The 27,411-nt window shown below is 37.9% G+C and overlaps 1 protein-coding gene across 1 annotated transcript; it reads right to left on the minus strand.

The window, feature by feature from the left end:
• Window positions 1–10,866: 10,866 nt before the first annotated feature.
• On the minus strand, window positions 10,867–25,875 carry LOC100892046 (rhombotin-2). Its single transcript, XM_003729148.3, has 3 exons — window positions 25,542–25,875; window positions 17,376–17,591; window positions 10,867–15,791 (listed from the first exon to the last, which is right to left on the minus strand). Exons 1-3 carry the CDS (start codon window positions 25,658–25,660, stop codon window positions 15,602–15,604), a joined length of 525 nt encoding a protein of 174 aa, XP_003729196.1. The 5' UTR covers window positions 25,661–25,875; the 3' UTR covers window positions 10,867–15,601.
• Between the last annotated feature and the right edge of the window lie 1,536 nt (window positions 25,876–27,411).

Below are 27,411 nucleotides of genomic sequence, written 5' to 3' on the forward strand. Positions count from 1 at the left end.
GCGATTAAATTACAAAATTCGGAATGTGTGTATGTAATGACACCATCGTTTTAGAATAGGTTCAGTTGAAAATATATTAGTAATTTACTTAAAGATTAAAGGTGAGTACTGGTAATGCAATTGCATTGTGAAAGAAAAGGTGTGTAATGGATCAGAAACAGTTGATCATGTAGCATGTAAGTATTGGTGTGCACTGCAAGGTTCTGGAGTCATCAAAATCATAATAAATTTGGCCGAGTCTTGGTAAAGTAACAAGCACTGTACACAGAAAGCTATATATGGGACAACACACATGGTGTCAGGGCTAGCTAGTAATACCTTGATTTTCTTGCCTTTCTATGCTCATTACTTAGCCACTGCATTTTCTTCCAAAATTGTTTGGCACATGACATTTATTTGTAATCTTGAACATTCAGTATAAGTTTTGTTTGATTCTGTGAGAATTAATTTTCTTTTTTTTACCAGAACTGGAGTTTATCTTTAATACTGAGGTTTCTGAGCACTGTACTATTGATACCATGGCATTAGCCAAACTTCCCTGGTGCTATAGTTTTGGCATTCGAGAAATTTCTTCCCACCCTGTAGGCCTACCGATTTACTGGATGGAGAAAAGGTAGATTAATTAAAGGACATAGGTGCCACTGCAGGACTTGAACCACGAATCACGAACGTCGGTCTACATTCTCATCATGCTCAGGGGACTGATCTCATCCATTTTGACATATGTTTATGCACTCACATTTGAAACGTGGCACGGTCAAGTATCTAATATTCATTCTACAGATTTCTTTTGTTCCACCTGTTGCATCATATTTAATGATCAAATGTCCTGAGATTCTGTATCGGTTCAAAAAAGGGACTTTGGAACTCAAAATAATGATTCTAAACCAATTTAAGTGAAGCACGTGTACAATATAAAATGTAAGAACCTTTAATCCCCCAAGAATAACAAAGAATAAAATATCCTAGAACTGTGCCTGCATGGACGATGTTTTGTCATGTCGCCTCTTTGTGTTGAGAAGGATGCTGGTGATCTTATTTACATGATTGTTTGTTAGTTTTTTTCCGTCTAAAAAGCACATACAAAATGGTATCGAGAAGTAAAGGCTGGATAGCTCGTCATCAGCAGCATTGACACAATACTGCTGTTCTTCCACGAGGTCTAGTTACAATTCAACAGAAGAAATGAAATCATATTAAATACAATGCAATAAACGCATAACAACAACTAGCTCATTTCCCCTAAAGAGAAAAAATATATAAATAAAAAAGATTTAAAAAATGAAAATACTCTGTAAAGTATCTTATAGGGATAGTTGAGTTCTGTTGCAGAGAGCGCTACAATTTTTTTCGTGAGAAAATGAAAAACTGAGTGTCAAATTTGAAAGAACATAGTTCTTACACTGTTGGGCATAATTTTTTTACCCCGATTCATGGAATGATTTTAACAATGATTTATTCCTACTAGATCTAGATAATAGTATACATTCTCAGATTTTATTGAATAATAATTTATGATTCTTTGTTTTGCGTGACTGCTAAAGCATGTGTATGCTATTATGCTAACCTACTAGGGGACCTACGTCCTTAAGTCATAACTGACAGTAATGAGGAATAATGCCTCATAAAAGGGCACTAATAAAGCATATCGACACGGTTTTGATCCTGGGGGCTCACAGTAAAGGGGCCATTGCTTAGCCACTGAATCATGACTGTACGCAGCGGGGGCTAGGGTACGTCGACGCCCCCACAAATACAAAAAACAAAGCAAATGCAATAGATTTTCAATAATTGCATTTTCATCCGGTCCCCAACATAAAAAAATCCTCTGCAGGACAATGCATTATGGGTCAAGGCATGCCCACATAGAGGATTTTTTTTTATCTTAGGGGTCGGGGCAAAATGCAATGAATTATTAAAAATCTATTGCATTTTCTTTTTTTTGTGGGGAGGGCGACGTACCCTAGCCCCCGCTGCGTACAGTCGTGATTCAGTGGCTAAGCAATGGCCTCGTTACTGTGAGCGCCCCCCCCCACCCCTTACAAAAATGTACCATGGTAACCATGGTACTTTTGTCCAAATTACCATTCACAATGGTAACCATGGTTATCATGGTACCAAAACAACGAAATACATTGTTTAATGACCAAATGTATTTCATTGTTTTGGTACCATGATAACCATGGTGGATGGTAATTTGGACAAAAGTACCATTCACAATGGTAACCATGGTTATCATGGTACCAAAACAACGAAATACATTGTTTAATGACCAAATGTATTTCATTGTTTTGGTACCATGATAACCATGGTGGATGGTAATTTGGACAAAAGTACCATGGTTACCATGGTACATTTAATTTCTCTCTCTCTCAGGACTTCCTCATCCCAGAGACTCTGAAGAAGCAGGCACGTAGCCACGGAGGCACGCGGGGCACGTGCCCCCCCCCCCCCATTTTTTTCCAAGATCGGTTGAACTTTTTAAGACCCCTCCCCAGGACGTCGGTCGATTACATGCATGTGCCCCCCCCCCCAAGCATCAAACTCTGGCTACGTGCTTGTGAAGAAGAGGAATTCAAGATGGGGCAGCACAAACTGACGACGGAAGAGCGAAAGAAGAAGCAGAGGGCACTAGACCACCTAAGTATTACATCTACTAGAGATTTCCTCGGCCAGGCCAAACTGACAAGTGAAGAGCGAAAGTAGAAGCAGAGGGCGCTAGACCACTTAAGTATTACATCCTTCAGAGATTTCATCGGACGGGCCAAACTGACAAGGGAAGAGCGAAAGTAGAAGCAGAGGGCGCTAGACCATCTAAGTATTACATCCTTCAGAGATTTCTTAGGACAGCACAAACTGACGACGGAAGAGCAAAAGAAGCAGAGGGCGCTAGACCACCTGGGTATTCCATCCTACAGAGATTTCCTCGGGCAGGCCAAACTGACGACGGAAGAGCAAAAGAAGCAGAGGGCTCTAGACCACCTGGGTATTACATCCTTCAGATATTTCCTCAAAAGGTTTTACCATGAAGAAACGGGAAGTAAGTATTAATGCGTATGTATAGTTTGGTAACTCCTTAACAGCTTTTAATAAGTTTCTTGGAGTTTCGATGATAGAAAGCAAGATATTGGTGAGTTATTAGTGCTGTCTTCTTTCCTTGAGAAATGGAATATTTAAGAAAGATGGTCTTCAGCTTCTATGTGCAGTATAATACGCTGACACCAGACTTGGGAGATGTTCACGTCCATCCCCACCCCGCTTATTCGCCGGCTGGCTGATTCGCCCCTTAATATTTAATATTATAATTATTTAATTAATGAATTGCCCCTCCCCCCCCCCCCTAAAAAAAAAAATAGTGCTCAGACGGCATATAATTTACATAAAAATAACAATGATCACTGGATAAAATAGTCGACGGAATCGTCTCGAGGGCGTTTCGTAGGAAACACCCGACCTGGAGGTTAATGTCCGTCACATTAAAAAATGAAGTACGACAATATATAATCACTCATACAAAAACAACGAAAGTCGAATACTCAGAAAACAAGTACAAGAAGGATCGTTAATTAGTTCAGCAAACCGTTCAAGAATAGGAAATTGCAATCAAACCAAATCAGCATTGGCGAGGTCAGGCAATGACGATACTGACGTGGCGACGAAACAATGATGACGAATACAGTGGCGATGACGGATACGAACATGAAGACGACGATGATGACAGAGACGATGAGGAAGACGAAGACGATAGTCATGTTGATGATGGTGATGAGACAATCGATCGATGTTTGCGATGATGATCATGCAGATGATGTCAATAGGGACTTTTAGATTGAGTGGACGAGAACACGACGAACGCCGACTGATCATGCGTGTCAACGTACTTAACTGCGCATGTTGACTACAATTAGAAATCTTTTAGATTGCACTCGACGATATACATGCATATACACTATGAACATCAAGGACAAAGAAAGAGGACAAAATATACAGTTCCTCATTCTACCCTCAACAAAAGAACATCCCTTCCCTGCTATTATGTAAAAATGTGTAGAACAGGTGAATAATATATGCATGTGACACCTGTTCTACACATTTTTACATAATAGCAGGGAAGGGATGTTCCTTTGTCTACCTGAGGAACTGTATATTTTATGCGCACGCGGCAAACTAGTACCTTGAGCATGTAAAGGCGCTATATAAATATCAATATGTATGTATGTATGTACTAGATTTAGGAAAATCAAGGTTGACGCATTCTCGATCGCCGACTGAGACGACGTAACGCATGCGCAGTGCCTTAAAATGACGTCACACGTTACAGTCAAAGCTGTTGACGTGCAAATCTAAAAGTCCCTATTATGTGTTTTGTTGACACGATGATTATCGTCATCACCTCGCCATCATCTGTTGTGTTGACACGTTGATCATCGTCTTCGTCATCACCTCACCGTCATACGTTGTGCTGTGTTGACTCGCTGATTATCGTCATCGTCAACAACACATCATTAGGGACTTTTAGATTTGCACGTCGACAGCTTTGACTGCAACGTGTGACGTCATTTTAAGGCACTGCGCATGCGTCACGTCGTCTCAGTCGGCGATCGAGAATGCGTCAACCTTGATTTTCCTAAATCTAGTACGGTACTAGTATATGCCGCGTGCGCCTAAAATATACAGTTCCTCAGGTAGACAAAGGAACATCCCTTCCATGCTATTATGTAATAATGTGTAGAACAGGTGTCACATGCATATTCACCTGTTCTACACATTTTTACATAATAGCAGTGAAGGGATGTTCTACCACAGCAGTAGGCCATTTTCGTAATGTAACCAAATTTAATGCATAAGTCTTTGTGAAGTGCCTCAATACAAATTATTTCATTCACCTGATAGGAATAATAGTATTTCAATAGTCAGAATGCAACTACATATATTAAGTGTTGCTAGGTAGGTCAAGCCATCATGTTGTCCAACCTGGCAACAATTAATGTATGCAGTTTGGATTCTGTCTATTGAATGAAATAATCTGTATTGAGGTACTTCACAAAGATTTGGTTACATTGCGAAAATGGCCTATTGTTGAGGGTAGAATGAGGAACTGTATATTTGTCCTCTTTCTTTGTCCATCATATTCATAGTTTTACTTACTGCATGCATGTATATCGCCGAGTGCAATCTAAAAGGTTTCTAATTGTAGTCAACATGGGCAGTTGAGTACGTTGACACGCATGATCAGTCGGCGTTCGTCGTGTTCTCGTCCACTCAATCTAAAAGTCCCTAATGGTATCGAATTCCCAATGAGAGCCCACTACTATTCGTCTTTAACACTGGCTCTCTTTCAATTCTTGAAATATGCCAGTATTTTACTTAGCATTCAGCTAAGATAGGTGAAATCGCTCTAGTCTCTTTCAGATAACATAACCACATGCAAGTATATTATTTTAGCAAGACTTTAAAGCTAACTGTACTACCGTGTGAGTCAAGTAAACAAAAATGTTTACACCTATACAATTGACAATTATTATTATTAAAAAAATCATCTATGAACAGTAAATTATCATACATCTTATGAAAGAGCGTTTTATCCCAATCATTTGGTATCATTTTTGTGTGGTGTGTGTTTACGCTTGGATGAACAGGAGGCATTGTTTGCAAGAGTGCACGTAATCGACTTGCGCCAAAGTGATGCCTACAGTATGTGATATGTTGGGATTTTAAACTCTCATCTCCCTGATTTGAGTGAATGAATTGAATGTATCAAATGAGATGCATTGCATATGCCTTTTGCAGAAGCAAAGTCACACACACACACACACACACACACGTGCACACATGTTCGTTGATATTTGATATTCGATATCTGATATGTGTGGCACAGGGGCGTAAATCCGTACCGAGGAGTGGGGGGGGGGGGGGAGGATGATCGGCGATAGCCTTCACATACTAGCACGATCACACGCCCACACTATTTACGCAAGCGCGCGCGATCGCGCACGCACAAACATACAATACACACACACCCACACACGCACACGCTCCCTCATTAGGGGTGTGTGGGTGATAGGCCTTTGACGTTTTGACGTTTCATTAAATTATTAGAGAAAGCAGACGATTCGTTGCACCGTTTTCGACTCTTAATAAGCCCTATAGTGAATTCAGTTTCCCCCTCTCGCGCAAAGCGCGGAAGTCTTGACGTTTCCTTAAACTATTAGAGAAAGCAGACGATTGAGTGTACTGTTTTCGACTCTTAATAAGCCCCATTTATCTGAATTCAGTTTCCCCCTCTCGCGCAAAGCGCGGAAGTCTTGACGTTTCCTTAAACTATTAGAGAAAGCAGACGATTGAGTGTACTGTTTTCGACACTAATTCTCGTCTGAATTCAGTTTCCCCTTCCCGCGCGAAGCGCGAAAAGCCTAGACGTTTGATTTAATTATTATAGAAAGAAGACGATTCGTTGCAACAATCTTACGATAAGGGATATAAAAACAACAAGCTCTCCTGATTCATTCTGACTTATCAGAATAAATCAGGGTGTAAGCCACAAATAAAAATAAAAAAAATGGGTGTAAGCCACAAATATGTTCAAACCTAGAAAATCGTTAATTATTTAAATAATCATCTATGAACAGTAAATTATTTTACATCATATGAAAGAGCGTTTTATCCCAAATCACCTGGTTTTTATTTTTGTGTGGTATATATTCACGCTTGGATGAACAGGAGGCATTGTTTGCAAGAGAGCAAAAATCGACTTGCGTCAAAGCGATGACTACAGAATGAATTGAATGTATCAAATGAGATGCATTGGATATTTGCAGAAGCAAAGTTGCAAAGTCACACAAACACACGCGCACAAATGTTTGTTGATATTTGATATTCGATATTTGATATGTGTGGCATGATGAATTTTGTTAAGGATGTTATTTGGATCTGCAATGACCAACTTAATCCCTAAATCCCTTTTTTTTCTTCAAACATCACACAAGCAACTTTGATGCCAGTATCTACGATGAGTCAGAACTAAAGAAAGGCCTGGAGAGTCCGAAAAACAAATTCAATCTCCCTGAAGAGAAGTATATACCTGATGATGACGTTCCTGTTTCATACTACATGTACGTAGTAGGGGACAATGCTGTCGGGATCAACAAGCGCCTGATTAACCAGTAACATGGAGCACCATCAGAGAATTCAGATATCACATTTTGCACTCTCGCAAACAATGCCTCCTGTTCATCCAAGCAAAGAACACATACCACACAAAAATGCTACTAAATGATTCGGGATCAAACACTCTTTCATAGGATGTATAATAATTTACTGTTCATAGATGATTTATGAAATAATTAGCAATTTTCTAGGTGTAAACTTGTTGGTGACTCACACTGTATTTAGCACTGCTGAAAATCCCTTCTATAGCGCCACCTCAGGTCAGCTGTAGCAGTATAGTGGCCGCTTCCCTGGCTGAGCTGTTGGCGGTAGGCCCTACAGACCTGCGGTGGCAAGTTGACCATGAGATGGCGTTGTGCAATAAACGGTATGCTAGGGCAGAAAGTTCACCATTTCAGTATCGATATAAGCCCGACTACTGATGTAATTGAGAGGGTGGATTCAGAGTGTGTGTATAAACGTGATGGCTGGCTTCCAACGTAATTTGAAAATATATATCCGGCCCACCTACCAACATTTTGAACTCATGCTTTCAACACCAAGTACCGCATAATACTAATGATAATTTTATATTATTATTATTTGGTAAAGCAGCATAATCCATTTCAGAAAATGCTAAAGGCGCTTAACTGGTGTCTAAATTCAAATCTTCAGCGGTAGAAATGCTGATCATCATCGTTATCATCATCCTCTTTCTCCTACTCCTTATCATTATCACCAATACCATCCTCCTCCTCCTCCTCCTCCTCTTCACCATCATCATCCTCATTATCCTTATCATCGTCATTATTCTCATCGCATCATCGTCATTACCATCATCATCATTACCATCACCATCGTCATTTATCATCATCAGCATCATCAACACCATCACCTTCATCGTTGTATTAACATAAACATGTATATCTTTCAAATTTTAATAAGAACGATTAAGAAGACTATATGAACATGCTGGTCCGTAACTTCAACCCTGCAGCTGTCTACAGTCTGATCATCATCATATCTATCATCATCATTTTCATCATCACCAATATCATCATTGTCGGCAGCATTCTACTTTTCCACCTCCTCCTCCTCCTCCTTTTCCATCTCCTCTTCTTCCTCCTCCTCCTCATCATCATCATCCCCACTATCATTACTACGACCACCATTATCATCATTGTAATTACATATATTTATATCTTTCCAATTTTATAAGGAGCGAGTTAGAAGAACCTACCGGTCTGCAACTTTAACCGGCAGGTCTGATCATCACTATCATCAGCATTCTTTTTTCCCTCCTCCTCCTCCTCCTCCTCCTCATTCTCATCCTCATCATCCTCATCATCATCATCATCCTTTTACTCCCTTTATTCCTCCTCCTCACCACTATCATCAATACCACCACCAACATCATCATCATGATTATACATACATTATCTTTCCAATGTTATTAGGGAAGAAATTATGAGCATGCTTCTCCTTAAAGGTAAAGACCAGTATTGGAAACGCCCCAATTTCAAAAAATGAAATGGAAGCTCTCATTACCAATCATGTGAAAGAATATGTTTTGACTAATACATGATGATAAAAAATTTGCCGGGAAACCACCTACTAATTCATTTTGGTAAATTTGTTTCTCTCATGGTCTGTGAGAGATATAGGGTAGTCCCATATACATCTTTCTGTGTATAGTGCTTGTAACTTTACGAAGAATGGGCCAAATTTCTTATCATTTTGATGATTCCAGAACCTTGCAGATGCTAGATGCTAGATGATCAACCTTTTATGATCGATTCCACAACGTTTCTTTCACAATGCAATCGCATGACCATAACTGGTCTTTACCTTTAACTTCAACCTTGCAGCTGTCAAGGGTCTGATCAGGGAGGTGTCACTTATAAGTGACACCCCCTGGTCTGATCGTCATCCCCATCAACATTGTCGTCATAATCGTTGTCATCACCAACATCCTCTTCCCCCTGTTCATCATCATCAATATCATCATCATTATTATTTTCATCAGCATTTTAATTTCCTCGTCGTCATCATCCTCTTAGTGATAGGGTGTAGACAATCAAACAAGATCACTCTTAATTTTAAAATTACCTGTTGGAGATAGTGGTATGGTATAGACAATCACACAAAATTACTGTTGATGAAATACAAGATTAGCCAGAAAATATGTCCTTAAGAAATTATTTCTTGAAGACACTAAATACTAATGATTTAAATTATTGAATTATAAAATCAGTTAATGGGAAGTTTTTTCTTCTTACTTCTCCATGTTGCCAGTTCCTAATGACTTTGTCAGGTGTCATTCTGAAATGATGATTTTTTTTTCTCGCCTGCATAGAAAAAGCAAGACATAAGCGCCGCTTTTCCAGTCGCCGTCAAAAACTGTACCTAAGGTTAAAGGTAAAGACCAGTATTGGAAACGCCCCAATTTCAAAAAATGAAATTGAAGCTCTCATTACCAATCATGTGAAAGAATATGTTTTGACTAATACATGATGATAAAAGATTTGCCGGGAAACCGCCTACTAATTCATATATTTGGTAAATTTGTTTCTCTCATGGTCTGTGAGAGATATAGGGTAGTCCCATATACATCTTTCTGTGTATAGTGCTTGTAACTTTACGAAGAATGGGCCAAATTTCTTATCATTTTGATGATTCCAGAACCTGGCAGATGCTAGATGCTAGATGATCAACCTTTTCTGATCGATTCCACAACGTTTCTTTCACAATGCAATCGCATGACCATAACTGGTCTTTACCTTTAAGTTTTTTAATCTTTAATATAATGTTTAAAGTACAAGTTCTTATTTAATGAAACTTAGACTAAAGGTTAATCAAGTATCCCCAATGATGTGAGTTTTAGGTTACAAAGTCAAGGTCAAAGGTCATTTCAGGTCAACAAACTTAGACTATCTTGTGACATCAACATCAAAAACTTAACCAAAGGTTAAGATTTTGAATTTTTAACATAAATTTGAAATTATAGATTCCTCTTCCATAAAAACTTGAACATAGCGGTTCTAAAGTATTCCCAATCATGTGACTATAATTTTAGGTCGCAAAGTCAAAGACCAGTGTAATCTCAGGTCAACAAACTTAGACTTCAGTATGTTGTGGCATCAACATCAATATTTTGAATTGTTAGCATAATTTCAAAAGTCTTTGTTCAAATTCCATGAAAACTGTACCCAAGGGGTATGAACTATCACAAATTCAAGGTCACAATGTCTAAGGTCATTCTAGGTGAGTAGACCTGGATTATGTTTTCACAACTAATGTGAGAATTAATAAATCAATTTGTGTTATTTGTTCATATTTCATTGAAGTTTTCAATCTGGGTACAAATTATTCTTTTTTATTCTTTTGATGATTCTTAGTCAATATCTAATTTAAAATGCTTTTTAAAAGTCATAAATGTAATAAAGTCATAAAGTCATAACAAATGTTATCATAATAATAATTATCCTTGCTTGTATAGCGCCTGACTCTTTCTTTATCAGAAGTCTCTTTTAGCGCTCTACAATAATGCAGCATATATTTATGTATGTATTACCATAAATATAAACATAATGGAGCTGTATAAATGAAAGACTTTAATATCTGAGACCTACTGCGGATAACTGACACATTCCTTTCAAATGTGCTTTTAAATTTGGTTTAGGGGGACAAAACAAACAAATAATGACAGCGTTAAAAGCATTTCGTGATTTAAAAGAATTTATTTATATACATGCTTTGAATGAAGAACAATATCTCAAATACAATTTTATTTACAACAAAATAATGCATTACATATTAGTGTACAATGAATGGCTTGTCAAGACCGTCCAGCTGTTTTTGCAGTCGATCCAATCATGGAACTATAAGCTTATAGCCCCTTGATCCAATGCTGCCAATTCTTCCAATTCATTCCGAAATAAGATATTTCCTTGCCGGTATTTATTATGTTGCTCTAAAAAAATTAATTATTTTTTAGCAACCTGGAGATACGTCATTTTAAAAGATGGGCAATCCAACCAAACGTTAAATGCTTCAAACCGCCTAAAGTTTGTATATAGTATCCAATATAATTGGACAGAGAAAAGCTTGTATTTCTTGTAAAATAAAACAAAATGGGATTTGGGGATTATGAAGGTACAAAATAATGTAGATATTCCAAAGCCCAAACTTTGCAGGGGGACTTATAATGCCAAAGGGACAACTGAATATATAGTGGGGTAAATTACACAAATATGTAGGTAAATATTATTTGATAACTCCACATATCATATTTAAAGGATCCCTTTCAAACTCACGTAGGGTATCCTAGGCATGTAATGGAATAATAATGCTACTTACTTTCTCTAACATAAATATGGAGTTACATACATGTACACACTTTAATTCATCTACCGGTAAAATAAAACCAGAAACTTTCGCGTGCATGAAATGTTTGCAAGTTTAAGTCCACAAAATGATTGTACAACGATTGTTTGCAGTTAAAATGGCTGTTCTTAACAATTTGCGAAATGTTCTGGTTTTACAATATCGCTCCCAAAAAGCAGTACATATCGTCTGTTTGAAGCCAGAAGGGCGTTTATTCATAATCATGAACTTCAATACAATCAAACCTGCTTTAGTGACCACCTGTATAGAAAGACGATTTGTCTACAAAGACCTAATGTTTTGTTTCCCTTGAAAATGGTTTCTCATTGAAACATGTACTATATAAGAAACTTGTACATACAGGCAACCTGCCTATGAAGACCACATTTCATGTTTCTCCTGAGCGGTCTTTATGTACAGGTTCTTACTTTACTTTCATACAAAGTTAATGCCCTTCTGGATCTCAACAGACGATTTGTAGTTAGATGATCAATTCATAAATTGGGATTAATGATGGAGATATGTACATGTAATTTCACAGTATTAATGGGAAACATCCTTTTAAACTCATGTAGGATTCCCTTTCTATGGAATGGTATATATGTGCCATTCCTTTACATAAGCATGTACTTAAAGCCTTGTTACAGATATACCTGTATATTCAATTCTATATGTTTACGGTTACACCTACATAATATAACAATGCTGTTCATATATAAGTATGCATGTACATGTAATATAATCATGAATTATATCCTTTGTCAGCAAGTAGTATATACATGTAACATAAGATGCTTACTGCTTCAAAAATACATTTTACACAAATACAGCTTAGTACAAAATACATTTAGATAACTATGTACAATGATAAAATTACTATTTGTATGACACTTATTAGCAACAAAGTACACAATGATGTATACTAGCACAAACAATAACATGATAAAATACAATCTAGAAATGTAATAGGATTCTTAGAAACTCATGTACGGAATCCTTTCAATTGGTACAAAGCACTCTTCATGGTTTTTATTTAAAAAAAAAAGATATGATCACTTCCAAAGAAAATAATCAAAATTACATACATCTGTGTACAACAAAGTATTTATTTAGCAGCTGTATTAGGATTGTATAAAATAGAATAGTTTCCATATTTTGTTGGTCATATTTTAAACAATTGCGCTGTGTTCTTATATAAAAGAAATATGTGATATATATATATCTGGTAAAGTAAACCATATATTATAATGTACTCTAGTACACTTGGGACACATGAATAGATTTTATACCAATTTCCATACAAAAATCAAATATTTATATAATAAAAACACTCATATTAGGGGCCAAAATAAATATATGAATATTAATGCTTTTCTTATAAAATACACTGTATTGTTATTTTCTAAAATAGTTTGTGAATACACTGCCAGATGAATTGGGCAGTTTATTTTGAATACTTCTGGAATATATCGCTGTGATCTTTAAAGTTAACACAACACAAATAAGAATCAACCACTTAAGGTCGAAGAGGGACAATATTTATATCATTTACGTCAGAGAAAAGATATGTTCAACTAAACAAAATGGACCTGGGCAAACTTGGGGCCTTATTCAATTAAGTGGATTCAATCTGTATTTTACTTAGCATTTTACCTGGCAAAGTAAGATGTCTTATCTCGTATTTAGATCATATCCGAGCATTTTATTTTAGTGAGCCGACTTAATCACTGTGACGTCACATTGTCAACCTAAAACAATTTGCATTGAATGTGTGCTAGTATATTGTGCGCAGCTTATGATAACAAAACATAATGGGCTCAAGTCTGATAGGGAGTTGTCTTGAATTTAGGGTAAAATACTTAGCCAAAAACTTCGACTGAATACCAAAGTTGGCTAAGTATTTTATCTAAGCTGAAAACTAAGTAAAATACTCATATTTCTGACATACTGTAAGTTTTGAATTGAATACCGGCCCCTACTTCATACGAGATGTCCCAAGTTTGATCCTTGATTTGTTCTTACATCCCAGTATACTGGTTTGTCCACACCTCGACCAAGTCGTATTTAAACATATGGGTACCTAGCAAATATTGGGGTAATAATCATTGCGGTAATAATCATTGCGGGTCCCTCACTAAACACTATTAATATTGTAAACAAGACGTTATCGTGGGTTTTTTTTCGGGCACGCCAGTCATCGTAACTTGGCTAATTATTGTACAAGAGCGTGATCAAACATTTAGAATTTAGATGATTGTCACAGAAAACAAAAAAGACTTACAGGAAAACTGCTCTTGCGATTTTTGGATGGATAAGAGTCTTATCTTAGCCAATAAAAGTGCACTGTTTTTTTCCCAAAACAATGCTGTTCTGTTGTATTAAATGAGAAGTAATTTTAAGTTCACAGTGAATAAATCATGTTTTTTAAATCTAAAAGATAGTATTCCAGCTTGTCTGTACTTAAATTAATAGATCTATGATATCCATACATTTATATCAATTTATATACAGAATGAATATTAAAAGAAAAAGAAAAATTTGTTCAGCTAAAATGAAAAATATTAATTTTTCTAGTTTTTGACTTATGTTATCAGATCATATTGTATTTTTGTTCATTTATGTTTTGTTTTTGTGTGCCACCACCTGACAAAGGTGGTGCATTATACATGTATTTTGCTTGTATTTTCTTCCATAAATGGAAAAGCCATTATAAGATGTGAATAATGAATAAAACTAATGATTACTTGCTAGAGAATTTGTTTGAAATGTTGTTTTGAATTCAAGTCCATAGTCTGAAGTGAGCTACAATGTATATTTTATAAGAAACTAAAATAGGCCAACGCACAACTTACGACCCAGCTACAAGCGTGAATATTGACGGATATTACCAGAGAAAAGGCCAACTTGGCCTGTGTCTTCAATCATATCTGATGTCATTTCTGTGGAAATCCAGTCGTGTCCTAAGTTGTGCGATGGCCTTAAAATGACTGAAAACAAAGTGTGATGATCATGAAATCTACATTGTTTGTTTGTATGTACAGCGGAATGTTACGTATGATAATTGGAATGTTCGACATTCTAGGAGCATGCGAGATTCAAACTATAAACGTGAATCGCGTCCTACAAAAGTGAAGACTACACTTTCTTGAATATTTTTGTGCCAACCGTCGAATAGCTGAATTTGGTAACTGAATGCAACGCGCTAGATTCAAGCAACATCTACAGACTGACTTTGACAAAGCAAGATCCGAAGTTGACTCCCTGTGAAGTCATACAGTGCTTCAAAAAGAACTTACCAGATAGCACAAAAGGGCAAGTTAATTTCACTTGCCAAAGTTGACAAATATGACAAAACTTTTTTACAAAAATTACGGAAGTCACCAGTCTCTGAAGTGTGCATAAAAGGCACATGTCTGGTTCTTAATAAATAAGGCAGTGGTCTTTCTCATCAAAATCAACTTTTAAGATATAGCTGGAGAAAAACAAAGAGAGAGAGGGAGAGAGAGAGAGAGGGAAAGACAGAGATATATATGGAGATAGAAAGGGAGAGAGAAAGAGAAGACAGAGATGGGGAGGAGAGAGGGGAAAAAGACAGAGGAAAAACATCAGACATTGAACGCTCCCACTTGTGATCCATTCTAGTTCTTGACTCTTCTTCTTTCTGTTGAAGCTGCAGAAACTGACCATCTTGGTGAATAATGCAATCTGCGAATGATTTGTAGACTGGTGTTCTTTAACGTTCTTGAGTTTGCATTTAAAATTATGCTCTAAACCTCCATTTCGTTCTATGAAATTTCACTGTACAGAGTTGGATCAAAACGGCATTTCATAACATGCAATTTTGCTATGTTTTGTTACTTGACATAACACTTAAGTCATTCACACAAGAGAATTATAGATTCTTATGGTACAGTTTATGTATGAAGCGTTGTATAGTAGTTTTTGTCTGAATGAGTGGGTAAATGTCGTGTCAGGTCAGTGGTCGTCGCACATGTCTTTCACACAAGAAAAAGATAATCGCCCATCATACAGTTTTCCTACAACATGTATAGTTGGTAAGTGTCCGTTGTCAGTGGTCTTCGCACATGATCTTTGACCCAACCAGGAAGTACTTGTCCCCGACGCAGAAATGCTTGTCACACTGAGAACACTTGAAACACTCCAGGTGGTAACGGCATTCGGACGAGGTGGTCATGACGAGTTCATAAGCGGGGATCGCCCGGTTGCACGCCGAACACACGCCGCTTGGAGCAAATAGCCTGTAAAAAGATTAAAGGTAATAATGAATCAGTATATTATATTAGAGACATTAAAGCACTTCTGCACTAGTTTGGCCAGGGGGATTAGACCTTCCTGCAAGGGCCCTGACAGGTGGTTATCTTATCAAGTCAGCTCTCAATTTACATAAAAAAAAGGGGATCGTGGAGAACCAACAGGCACCGATTAGGCATTGTTTGCTATATAGATGGCGCAAGTAGCTATCAGAAGGGCAATGGGGCTTTAAGTTTCTGATGAAGAGCAAGTAAAAGTCAATACTCAAACATTAGACTGTGCCCTTAGGCAGGAATGATATATATCAAGAGAAAGTAAGAAGACTTGGGGTGGGGGATGTTTACAGTAAGTCTTTAACTGGAATGTGGTGATATCCCATCGATATAATCACCACTCCCAGCAGTAAGTCTTTTGCTAGAATATGGCCCCTTTGCACCTTGATTTTGATTGGCTGTTGAGCCCTGATACCGTGGTAGTTGTCATTGATGGCAAAGTTACCATCAGCAGTACGTCTTTTGCTAGAACATTAATGTGTCAGGAAACTGCTTATGGGGAGGCTGAATCCCCCCCCCCCCCCCCCCCCAAATGATGGAGGAGGCACATTCCAGCTCCATTCTGTGCTGGTTTGTCACTAATTAAGAGTTGAATGGAAAGGGAAGTGGCGGGAAGAGTGGGGAGGGGGATTTGAGGATGTAACAAAACAGTCCATGTTTCAATTCCCACCAGTCACTTTAACCTATTTAGTGTATATTTCTCTCAAGCCTGGGACCCAGTATAGTACAGATAATTAAAATTGGGGAGGGGAAGAACAAAGATTATTCATGACAAATGGATTATCCCAATATTCCTGTCGATACAATGCACTTTCATCTACATTAACTGGAATTACCACAACAGTTTGACATTCTTTTGAAACAGGTCGCCTGTGAAACCATGTCATTTCATCCTATCACGTACAACATGGAAATGATTGATTAAACAATAGTCATTGTGCAGGTAGATTTGGAAGGGAGCCATTGTCTTTGCTGGCTTTGGCATGGGTTCAAGTTTGTGAAGTCTACATTGTCATTGACGTTTAATCTAACTATTCATAAAGCCGTTCAAGTTGCCTTGTCATGACAGGTTTCACATCCCACCATACAACCAGAGGTTTGGTGGGGATACTAATTTATCTAACCATAGGAACACATTGTCAAAATCAAAATAAATAAATAGCATGATACTACTAGGTAAGGTCATGTCCCTGCCCCATTTATTGATCAATCAAATAGTAGTTTGGCAACTCTCCTTGTACTTACAACAAAAAAAACTGAAGCAAGGAATTGGGGGAGGGGGGGGGGGTGCTTGTTCATTATGATGTGATGATTAGGGGAGAATGTCTATTTAATTTCCAGCTCTTGAAAATGGGAGAGGGACAATTTCTTTTCAGGCTAGAAGTAGGTGATTATCCAGTTTCCTTTGTTCACTGCTGCCACATGGTCTCTAATTCCACATAATTTTGGTGTTTATTTATAACGAAAAAAGAAGTTTAATTTGTTGTAGGTTGCAACCCAAAATATTCACCTACTTACCTCAGATAATCCCGCTTGCAGAGCTTCCTTCCAAGTTTGCTGTACATGTGACAGTCTACTTCCCCTAGTCGGCACTGGCAAAGGTCACAGGAGAGACAGTCTTCATGCCAATACTTCTCAATGGCTCTTAAGAAGTAGCGGTCCTTGATAGACTCTTTGCATCCGTGGCACTCCAGGTACGAAGGATTCACGTTGAGGACCTCGTCAACAGTTTCGCTGAGGAAAAAAAAGACAAAAAGGACATCTTCAAAGGGTGGTACAGTCAAACCTGCTTTAGTCACCACCTGTCTACAACAAGTACATTTTTGTTTCCCTTGGGCGGTCGCTGTAGACAGGTTTGACTTTAATTAACTTCACGATAGAGTCATAGTTTTGGAACCTACAGGGCATGGGTCCGGGAAAATGTCAACAAGAAAATGTACTATAGCCTTCAAAAAGAAATGAGTGGTCTTTGACGGATTCCTTGCACTTGTGGCATTCCAATTTCCAAGTCAGAGGAGTGACAAAGAGGACCTCCAAGGTTTCACTGATCACAAAGAGAAAAGACAAGCAGGATATCAACTTTAAAGGTGCTTTAGCTTAGTTAAAACAATGATCTTAGACGCTGAAGGTGCAATGTCTGAGACCATGTCCTACCAGGTGATTTTCAAAGCTGGATGGTTCTGAAGAAGTAACCATCTTTGATGGATTCCTTACTTTACTGATGCTCCAGGAAGGAGGGATTCACAGTAGTGGTTTCTACAGTGGTTTACATTTTCAAGAAGAGAGAAAACCAAGACGTTATTGATTGGGGAAGTGTAAAGTTAATCAAGTCTCAATTATGAAGCACATGAAGAGAAAAAGACAAATAGGTTGTCAAGTTTAGAGGCGATCAAGCTCAGGTGGTCGAGCAATGGTCTAAGAACCTTTTAGTCCTAGGTCCTAGACCATGTCACTTGGGAAGTCTACCTTACAGTTCTCCGGAAGTTGTCCCTTGATGAATGTCTTCCGCCTCAACTTTCACATTCAGGTCTTGAAAATCTCAATATCAAATGAAGGACCTTGGCCACTCTCATTAGTGCTATGATTAAAACAAACGAAGCATAGGCTTTGAATCATTACTTATTGAATAACAAAAAAGGTCTCCAACTGAGAAGTTCTGATTCAGAGACCGACCATGTCAATCACAAGTGCTGCTTGATGACTCTTCAGAAGAAACGGTCGTTTCAGAGATTTTGGTAAGAGCGTAAGGCATTAATCCTCATTACCAGGTCCCTCAGAAATGACCTAAAGCCGTCGGTCTTCTGGTTGCTTACAAACAAGCATTTATGCTTTCTTAGCAGTCAGGTAAAATAACCAGCACTACTACAATCAGAGTTATCTTGAACCCTGACACTTGATTGAATCGTATCATTATTGAGGAAAACCAAAACGTATGTGTATAAATATCACGGACTTGGGTAAACAGTGCTGCTTGATGATTCTTCAGAAGAAACGGTCGTTGACTGGTTCCTTTGAACTTTAACACTAGGCGGAATCGTATCATGTTGAGGAAAACCACAGGGTGTGTAAATATTATTGACTTAGGTAGACTGATCAGGAAATATCCGAGTTCGGGCTCGGACATTAATGTTAGGATACCTGAAATAAGAGAAACAATTCAAGCACAAACGCACACAATAACTTCCGCATGGTGAACTCCAAACGCTTATTTGATTTTGATTGCGTGTTTCCATTCAACGTAGGAACAATGATTCGCCAACTCTAGTTTTATCAGGATATCAAAGAGAAGTTAGAGATACAAAAAATGTTTAAAAAATAATGCATTTGTGAGCTTGCTGCTTAAATAAATTCCCATGCGGAACAGAGGAATTGTCCCCTGAAAAAAAAATGCTCATCTTGAAATACCACCGTATTCCAACAACAACTTTAATACATTCTAAATCATTGGACTAACTTATGATGGCACCAAAAGTGCGTTGTCCCCAAAACAATATCTGTATGCACTATGCAGTGTTTTCCAATGTATGCGACCGTCAGCAAAAGCGAATACATTCGCTTTGTTTTGATGATTCTTACACCTTAAAATAACAGTTATTTCAGTTGATAGTTTCGAACTAAAACATAAGCTTTCCCGATAACTTAAAGACAGTTCCCTTCACAGTGATAGTGCATGACCAGTGCCACATTTTACAAAATCAGTGACAAACGACATCTTTTCTTATAAGCTACATGTAGTGATATCCTTGCTTCTGATTGGTTTTTAGCAGATTTGTCACTTGTCATTGAAAAAAAGGCTTTGTGAAACGGGTCCCATTACTCGAGTTGACTCTAAATTTAAAAAGGCATTCACCCTCTAATCATAATAAAAGATAAAACAGATAATTTTGGATACCATCCCCACCGCAGAGACAATATTTTCGACAGTGGTTTATCATTATCCTTTTGTTCGGTAATGTAGTCATGCAGTGGATAATCAGATCCTTGTGGGGCAATGCTCCAAAATTTCACCGTTTATCATTTACTTTGCCGATAAAACAAAATAAGCTTCATGAAAAGAATGAGTACCTAAAATTTAAGAAAATTAATACAAGTGATTAAAATAGCATATATAGCTCCTTGCTTAAAAATTGCCATGTAAGGTAAGTCCATAAGATTCTGAATTGTTGAATTAAAGTTGCGTTCGAATGTTTGCGTTTTGCTATACTTCAGTCTCGACCCATTGTGCAATATGCCAGATTACTGGATACTCTTGCTCGAAGAGAGAGAAAGAGACAGGGAAAGGGAGAGAGAGATAGAAAGAGAAGAGAGAATAATATGCAAAGAAATGAACAAGAATCAGAATTGGAATCAGATTAAAAACTTTCACCAACATAACAATCGGGAAATGCGTCGTAACGACCGATGCCGCCAATAGACTTGTTAGTATCCCCACAATGACATCCGATGGCAGTGACTCAATAGAAAACCTAAAGAAAATGCCATTGGATGACATCCCGAAGTGGAGACATTATCTGAATAAAATGCGATCCATCTTGAAACAATTTTCGTGATCTTGGACCCTAATCACACTTTGAAGATTTTCTCAAGCGAATTACACCGATCCTGGGAAATTAGCTTTCTTGCACCTTCTCCTCCTCTCCTTGTGGAAATAGTCTTGATTCGCCAACGTATAACGACCTAAAGCGAAGGTCGTTGCTACATCCTATATTACCTTCTCTCTTCGTGCAAAAATTACAAAGTATACTTAGGATTCGTCTTGAATCGCCGGCGCAAAGAACATTTTAAACACTTTGAACTTGTCGCAGCGCCGACGCGAGTCATATCTGGACGTCCATCAAGAAAAGTTCGTCAAAATAAAAAACGAACTATAACGAATCAGGCCCTTGATCAGAACCAATTAGTGGGAACGCATTCAAAAGCAAGTTTCTTCACGGAAGTGATTCTGGCCGAATTTATGGCGAGAGGGGACAAGCAGATATGACAATGACCAAAACAATGAACCATATAGCCCTGTCTTATTAAGAGAAGCGGCTGATTCGAATTGATCACAAGTTATCCAACATCCATCATAAACTTACAAGTCCTATCTCTTTAAACAGAAACAGCGATTCATATCAAATTGCGATCAATTTGAATTAACCGCAACTGTTTTAAAGACGGAGCACATGTCATTGAAGTTCGCTAAAAGAAAGTTCTCCACCGTATGACGTTGGCTTTCAAAGACGTTAAGGGATCATGATATAGGATAACGCATCTTGAAAACCGTGTTCATACCCGTTGGTCTGTTGCTCGCATTGAGTTGCTGATGTTCGCTTGGTCTTTCTCTTCGCCATGTCATATGAACCATAGTAACACCGTGTTCAGACCAAAGATGAATACACCTGTTCGCCCCTGAAAAGTAACAGTTATCTGTCTGAATAGTTCCCATCTGGTTCTTATGTATCTCTTTTTCCTACGCTCGTCACTGCAGCTCATGAGCCAATCACAACACGCTTGTGGTCTTTGGCAATACTGAAATTTATACAAATCCAAAAGATTTTGTTTCATAAAAAGGATGTGTTCTACACAAAAAATGTGACCAAAGTTTTGAGATAATAACATTTAACGCTATACTCTTTTGCAATAGTACTGACAGTCTCCCGTATTTCACATTCTCCCGTATTTCACATTATTACATTTTCAAACTTTAAAAGCTAAAACAAACTTGATGCTCTTTTTACAGCCTAATGTAGCTCGCGTCTTGAAGTTTTAACGCCAACAGAAAAGCTTTCAACTTTATTATCTCTCTTTAAAGTACATCGCAGCGGTGTATCCATAAATTAATAGGTGACTGGAGGGATGGTGGTGGGCAGCTTCGTTAGTCCTAGATCATGGATCTATCTACTGTGCCTAGAGTCCTAGACATACTTCAAGTGTACATGTAAACCTGTCTATTACGACCACTCAAGAAAAGCAGAAAAAGCAGCCACAGGGACCTTTCTATCTAGACAGGTTCTACAAGACATGAACAGAAACGATATAGGTGACCTTCACAAAGCGGTATCCATTAATAAAGGTTTCATCTTGTATTTTTTCATCAATCAAAACTATGTATGTACATGTATTTACATTTTCTCTTATTGAAAATATATCAAGATAATAATATAAAGAATGTAGAGCTCTAAAAACTCGTTTATAAATCTGAATCTTCTCCAATCTTTAAAGGTCACTATCCGTAGAGACGTAATAGTTTCCACCTTGTTTCCATAAAAGTGAATTGAGGTTAATACCTTTCTAATCCAAACCAGATTTTTCATATACCCACTCGACAGTGAACCTGGGTTTTCGGCGTAGGGAAATAATGACTCCGCGATGCATGGGGGAGGGGATAGAGGAAGTTGAAAGGCCGAACCCGGAAATTAATCGTCTGACAAAGTTAATGAGATGCCGATGGGGTATTGTGACGTCATTGGTAACCTCTTGCGGAGGTCAAGACCATGCAAGGTACAATGTTGCCGTGCCCTTGTAGTTGTAGAGCTGTATGTTACTCGTTAGGGTGTGGCTATGTTTACATTTTCTAAAGGGCTTGTACTACTAGCTGTAGATGACTTTCTAGCTGGACGTGCAAACGGTCGCTTCATGGACCCCCTCCTTTTTCTACACGATTAAATTGCTGCGAGTTAAAATGATTGTGAACTATTATTGCCCTAATGAAAGGGGGGGGGGGCACCCGAAATGCTATATTTTGATCGGCACACAAACTGAGTATAAGCGGCCTTCTGTTTTTAAAGCTGACCCCCTCCAATCTCTCTGTTTCTCAATGTGACTTACCTCTCCCTCTCCGCCCTTTCGCTCAACTCTCTTAATTAACCTCCCCTCTCAACCCAGTATCTCCACCCCCCTCTCTCTCTCTCCTTACCCTGCCACTCATCCTACTCTCCCCTGACTGGAATTATGTTAGACAGGCAAACGATGCTCAACGTTTTCATTGTCCAAAGAATTTGAACTGCACATTGATAACAATAGTATGCCAACTTAATCAAAGTACATTGCAAATCAGTGGGCCTTTCCCTGGTAAAATTCACTACGAGGATTCACTTCGCATTCACATCGAATCGGATCCACCTGTTCTGATGATGGATTGGTATCATCATCTTTGACCCAGTTTACTGGAGGTCACTCGGGTCAACGAAGGTCATCCGGGTCGCACAGATGGTAAATGACGATTCCATCGTTTACATAATGGGTTGGGAAGTTCAACACTCTTTCTTTTTTTGCAAAAAGGAAACAAATTGTGCGACATGCGTTACATACTACATGAGAAGCATAGCGTTTAAAATCACCGGTAGAAACATCGGAAAGAGTGACCCACCCCACAAAAAGGAGACTTGTTTTAAATATTGTCTGAGCGATATTATTTTGCTTTAAGATGGATACAATTTATGAGCTAAATATGATTTCCGTTGACCTTTTTCACATTTTGTAGTATAATTTCTCTTTTATTTTGTTCTCGTCAATTTGGCATTGAAAGGGGGGAGACGGAGCTTTTGCTACCCGAATAATTTCACCTTTGAATTTAAAAATTTACAATCCGGACTTTATAGTATATGAAGTTCAACATTTGATTTGGGATTCGTATCTTCTATATTCATTAGGACATTTTCAGGCCGTATTCGTAAAAGTAACTAAATTTGACACTGATATACCGTATACGTCTTTGTAAAGTGCCTCATACATGTACAAATTATTTAATTCACCCGTTATAAACAATTGTATTTCAATAGTCGGAATTCGTAATCCATACATTAGTTGTTGCTCGTTAGGACAATTATATATGATGGACTATTGTTGTATGAAGATTTTCCATTCCGTTATTCCCTTTGTTTTAAAAATAGATTAAACTATCTTAAAATTTTAAAAAATCTAAGAAAAAAATGGGAAGAAGATAGATTATGGAGGGAGAAGAAAATAAAGAAGACATGGAGACAGAAGAGAGGAAGAGGGAAATTAGAACCGCACAATCGTTTAAAAATAACTGTATTAATAAGGGTTTATGACGTAGAGAATCGGACTGCTGGACGGGAGGGAGGGGTAAGCGGAAGGATAAGGGGTGCAACAGAGGATCTTACTGGGAAACGAGGGGTGCAAATTGCCTCAGAATATGACAAGGTTGGTTGACCATATATGTCATTAATCAGATCAAGACTGACGCAATACGTAGAGATCTGTTTTCTGTAAAACATTGCAAAAAGGAAGATGATGATGATGCTGATGAGGAGAAGGAGAAGGAGAAGGGAGGCGATGAAGAAGATGATGAAGAAAAAAAGAAGAACAAGAAGATGAAGGTGGGGAGTAAGGAGGAAATGAAGAAAGAGAAGAAATGGAAGGAGAACCAGAACAAAATGAAAAGAAAAAGAGGAAGGTGATGGAGAAGAACGATTGTAAGAAATGGATTAAGGAGGGAAAGGAAAAGAAGATGAAAATATGACGATAAAACTGTAACAAACGAGTGAGATGAAGAATAAGACGGCCAAGAAGGAGACGGAGAAGAAGACGAAGAAGAGGAGGAGAAAGAAAGGGGGGGGGGGGAGAGAGAGTTTTCACCAATTACCCTATACCTGACCTTTTTCTCTTTTCTTTACAGGACCTAGAAAAGGTTGAGGAAATTGTGTGTGTGGGAGGGGGGGGGGGGGTAGCGAGGGGGTTACCCTACCTGTATCCTCTTCTTTAAAGAAACATAACTAGATATGGAGTAGTAAGTTTTTATAATTATCAAAGGACAAGAGACATCATAATTATTCTTACTGATAATTATATGTAATGTGATTAAAGTGTAGCACTGATGCCCATAAGAAAGTGATGCTCATGGCGATCTAATTATAACGTTTATACAGTCTTACAAGTTACAACCGACTTATCTGCCCATCCCCAAGTAGGTACCCATCAACTAGTTAACTACACCTGGGTCGAACGAGTCAACTATTCGAAAACATGCACCAGGCAATGATGCAGGAATTTGAACCCTAAAACATTTGACTGACAGAAGAACGAACCACGCCCGTGGGACATGGATTCACCCACAAATAAAAAGCGGCAATCGTATTTTTTCCTTGTCATTATTCTCTGCATAGATATAAATACAGATACAACATACCGAGAAAAACGATCTACGAAGTATGATAATTAGCCTATAAATACGCCGACTTGGGATCTTGCCAGCATTTCCTTGTCCATTTGAAATTGACTCCAATCATGTCTTGAAGCTAATTATCGCATACATTTGTACGTCTGTTACATATATTCAGCCACCCCTTTTTTATATTCTTTTCCATGATCTAGTACATGTGTTTTTGTGTATTGATGGTGAGAGAATGGATTGTTTTGCTCGGCATTTGTACCGGTCTAACCAGGCCAGAATGTTCTCCTTGGTATAACTGTAAGTATTGATTGTAAAGCATGAAATCTCCTTGTCCATGTGAGCGGAGGCACGATATTTCTCATTTACTTGTACTTCTGCAAAGATCAGGCAAAATAAAGAAAACTTTCCCACGTCCTGACTATTATAAACAGAAAATAATTGCTGCTCGATAATGCCCAAACCCCAAATAATGTATACGAGCATGTGAAAATGGTTTCCCTATCTTCACACAAACACACACCACCAGACACCACCATGCACCTGTTACGATTACCCCCACAACTTACCCATTGGAGTCGATCTGCGAGTGCCGCTCCACTCGCTGCTGATGCTCCTCGATATTTCTCATAATCGCGACTACTTTTTCTTTCCCCATGACGACAAACGTTTGCGATCGCGCTAGCATTCAGCTCGAAGAATTTTCCTTTGGAATTCTCTCAGAATATTCCCCTCTTGTGATTTGTAAATCACTCTTTATCGAGCTGGAAGTTGATGAAAAGTTCCGAAAAGTTTCGATGAATACAGAGAGTTATCGTACACTTTTTCTGTAGTACGGGGAGCGAGGTGTACGCGTGCCCACACAATGGTCCATACACAAAAGTATGAATACAATTTGGTTGTGTGTACCTGTATTGATCGTATGAGTTATTTCGCATTCACCTAGCTTTATTGTAGCTCCGCATGCCTCGAGCGAGCCCGCCACGCGACCTGCCGTAGTCTTGTTTTATCAACTTAATTACTACATTCTGCAACAAAAAGGATTAGTTTTGAGCCTAGAAGGTAATTCCATGAACTTAAAAAAAAACGTATAATCTGATATCTACTTAATTTGGAATCAAATTATTTTAATACTGTTTTATTTATGAAGAGATATTTTTTAAAAGGCACTTTATTTTTCTTAATAATTTCAAAAAGTGACAGGCTTATGAGACTATACATGTGCTGGAAAAACAACAGAATGATGACTTTTGACATGCAATGACCCCAACGCCCGCTTATCTCTTATCGTTTTTTTGTGAATGAGATATTTTATTACTTCCGGCTCTGGTATGATTAGACGTAAATATACCGTTATTTCTAGTAGTAATTGTGTAAAGTGTGTTGCACTTCTGACACTGTGAAAGTTATCTTAATTTTGAGATTTGTATTTCTTGTCTTTTTTTCTCAAGTACGTACCTAAAACAATGCACCGCGGCAATGGAACTGAAAGTATGAAACATGTAAGTGAAGCTGTACATCATATAGTCATGTTATTGCATTCATTTCATCGTTATTTCTGTGGTAAATCTTTCCATTTTTCATCTCTCATCTACAACTTTCTTTTCTTGTATTGTTGTTTTGATATTATTTCGTTTTTGACTAATCCATCGTTTTCTACTTTCAACCATAATTCCGAATCGGTTTGTGAAGTGGAGTCTTCAGACTATATCTTGGTGTTTAACCAGGGAAACACTCTCCCTGGTATAACCGTTTAAAACAATGTCCCAGCTGTAAGTGTAAGCAGTTAACTATAATCGCTTCCTGGTTAGCCGTTGATTGGTCTACTTATCGGGGGGAAAAGTGGATGTGGTGTAAATCTGGATTGTAAATTTGACCCGTTCATTGTCCCATCCCACCCATCAAATTATTTGTGTTTAGGATAGGTCCATTACGCAACAGAATTTAAAATTCCAGCCTCATAACAATCATTTATCCTCAATGATAGGACCCGTTTTATGCAAGAAAACGATAAAATAGATGGCATAATCACAATATTACCATTTGAATTTATTATTTTATTTCATTTACTTATCTATTTAATTATTTAGGTTATTCCTTTATATATGTTTCTATTTATTAATTTATTTACTTATTATAGGCCTAGGCTTTTTTTTTGGGGGGGGGGGGGTGGCGAGTTAACTTACAGTTTTGTTAATGATATCAAACCCTAAATTCTCTTTCATCATACTGGAAAGGATAGTGGGCCTATCTTTTTGTCTATTTGTTTTCCTTTAGAATTCACTTTGATATCTCTGGATATTTTATCAAAATAGGGAAGTTGAACACAATTGAATGTAAAGTGACAAAATGCGGACGGAATGTATTTAGAAAATCCTTGATAGAGATCTGGCACCTTACCAAATAAAATACCCCGAAAATTCATGTTAAAGGTACTAT

This window comes from Strongylocentrotus purpuratus, unplaced genomic scaffold, assembly GCF_000002235.5.
Source record: "Strongylocentrotus purpuratus isolate Spur 01 unplaced genomic scaffold, Spur_5.0 spur5_scaffold_18, whole genome shotgun sequence".
NCBI classification, from domain to species: domain Eukaryota; kingdom Metazoa; phylum Echinodermata; class Echinoidea; order Camarodonta; family Strongylocentrotidae; genus Strongylocentrotus; species Strongylocentrotus purpuratus.

Bases quoted from the DNA above. Each gene is read 5' to 3' on its own strand.
- LOC100892046 (XM_003729148.3), bottom strand. From the start codon at position 25,660: ATGCTAGCGCGATCGCAAACGTTTGTCGTCATGGGGAAAGAAAAAGTA. The intron at 17,592-25,541 runs GTAAGTTGTGGG...TTTTTTCCTCAG, and splicing joins TCGCAGATCGACTCCAATGG to CGAAACTGTTGACGAGGTCC. The intron at 15,792-17,375 runs GTAAGTAGGTGA...ATCTTTTTACAG, and splicing joins TGCAAGCGGGATTATCTGAG to GCTATTTGCTCCAAGCGGCG.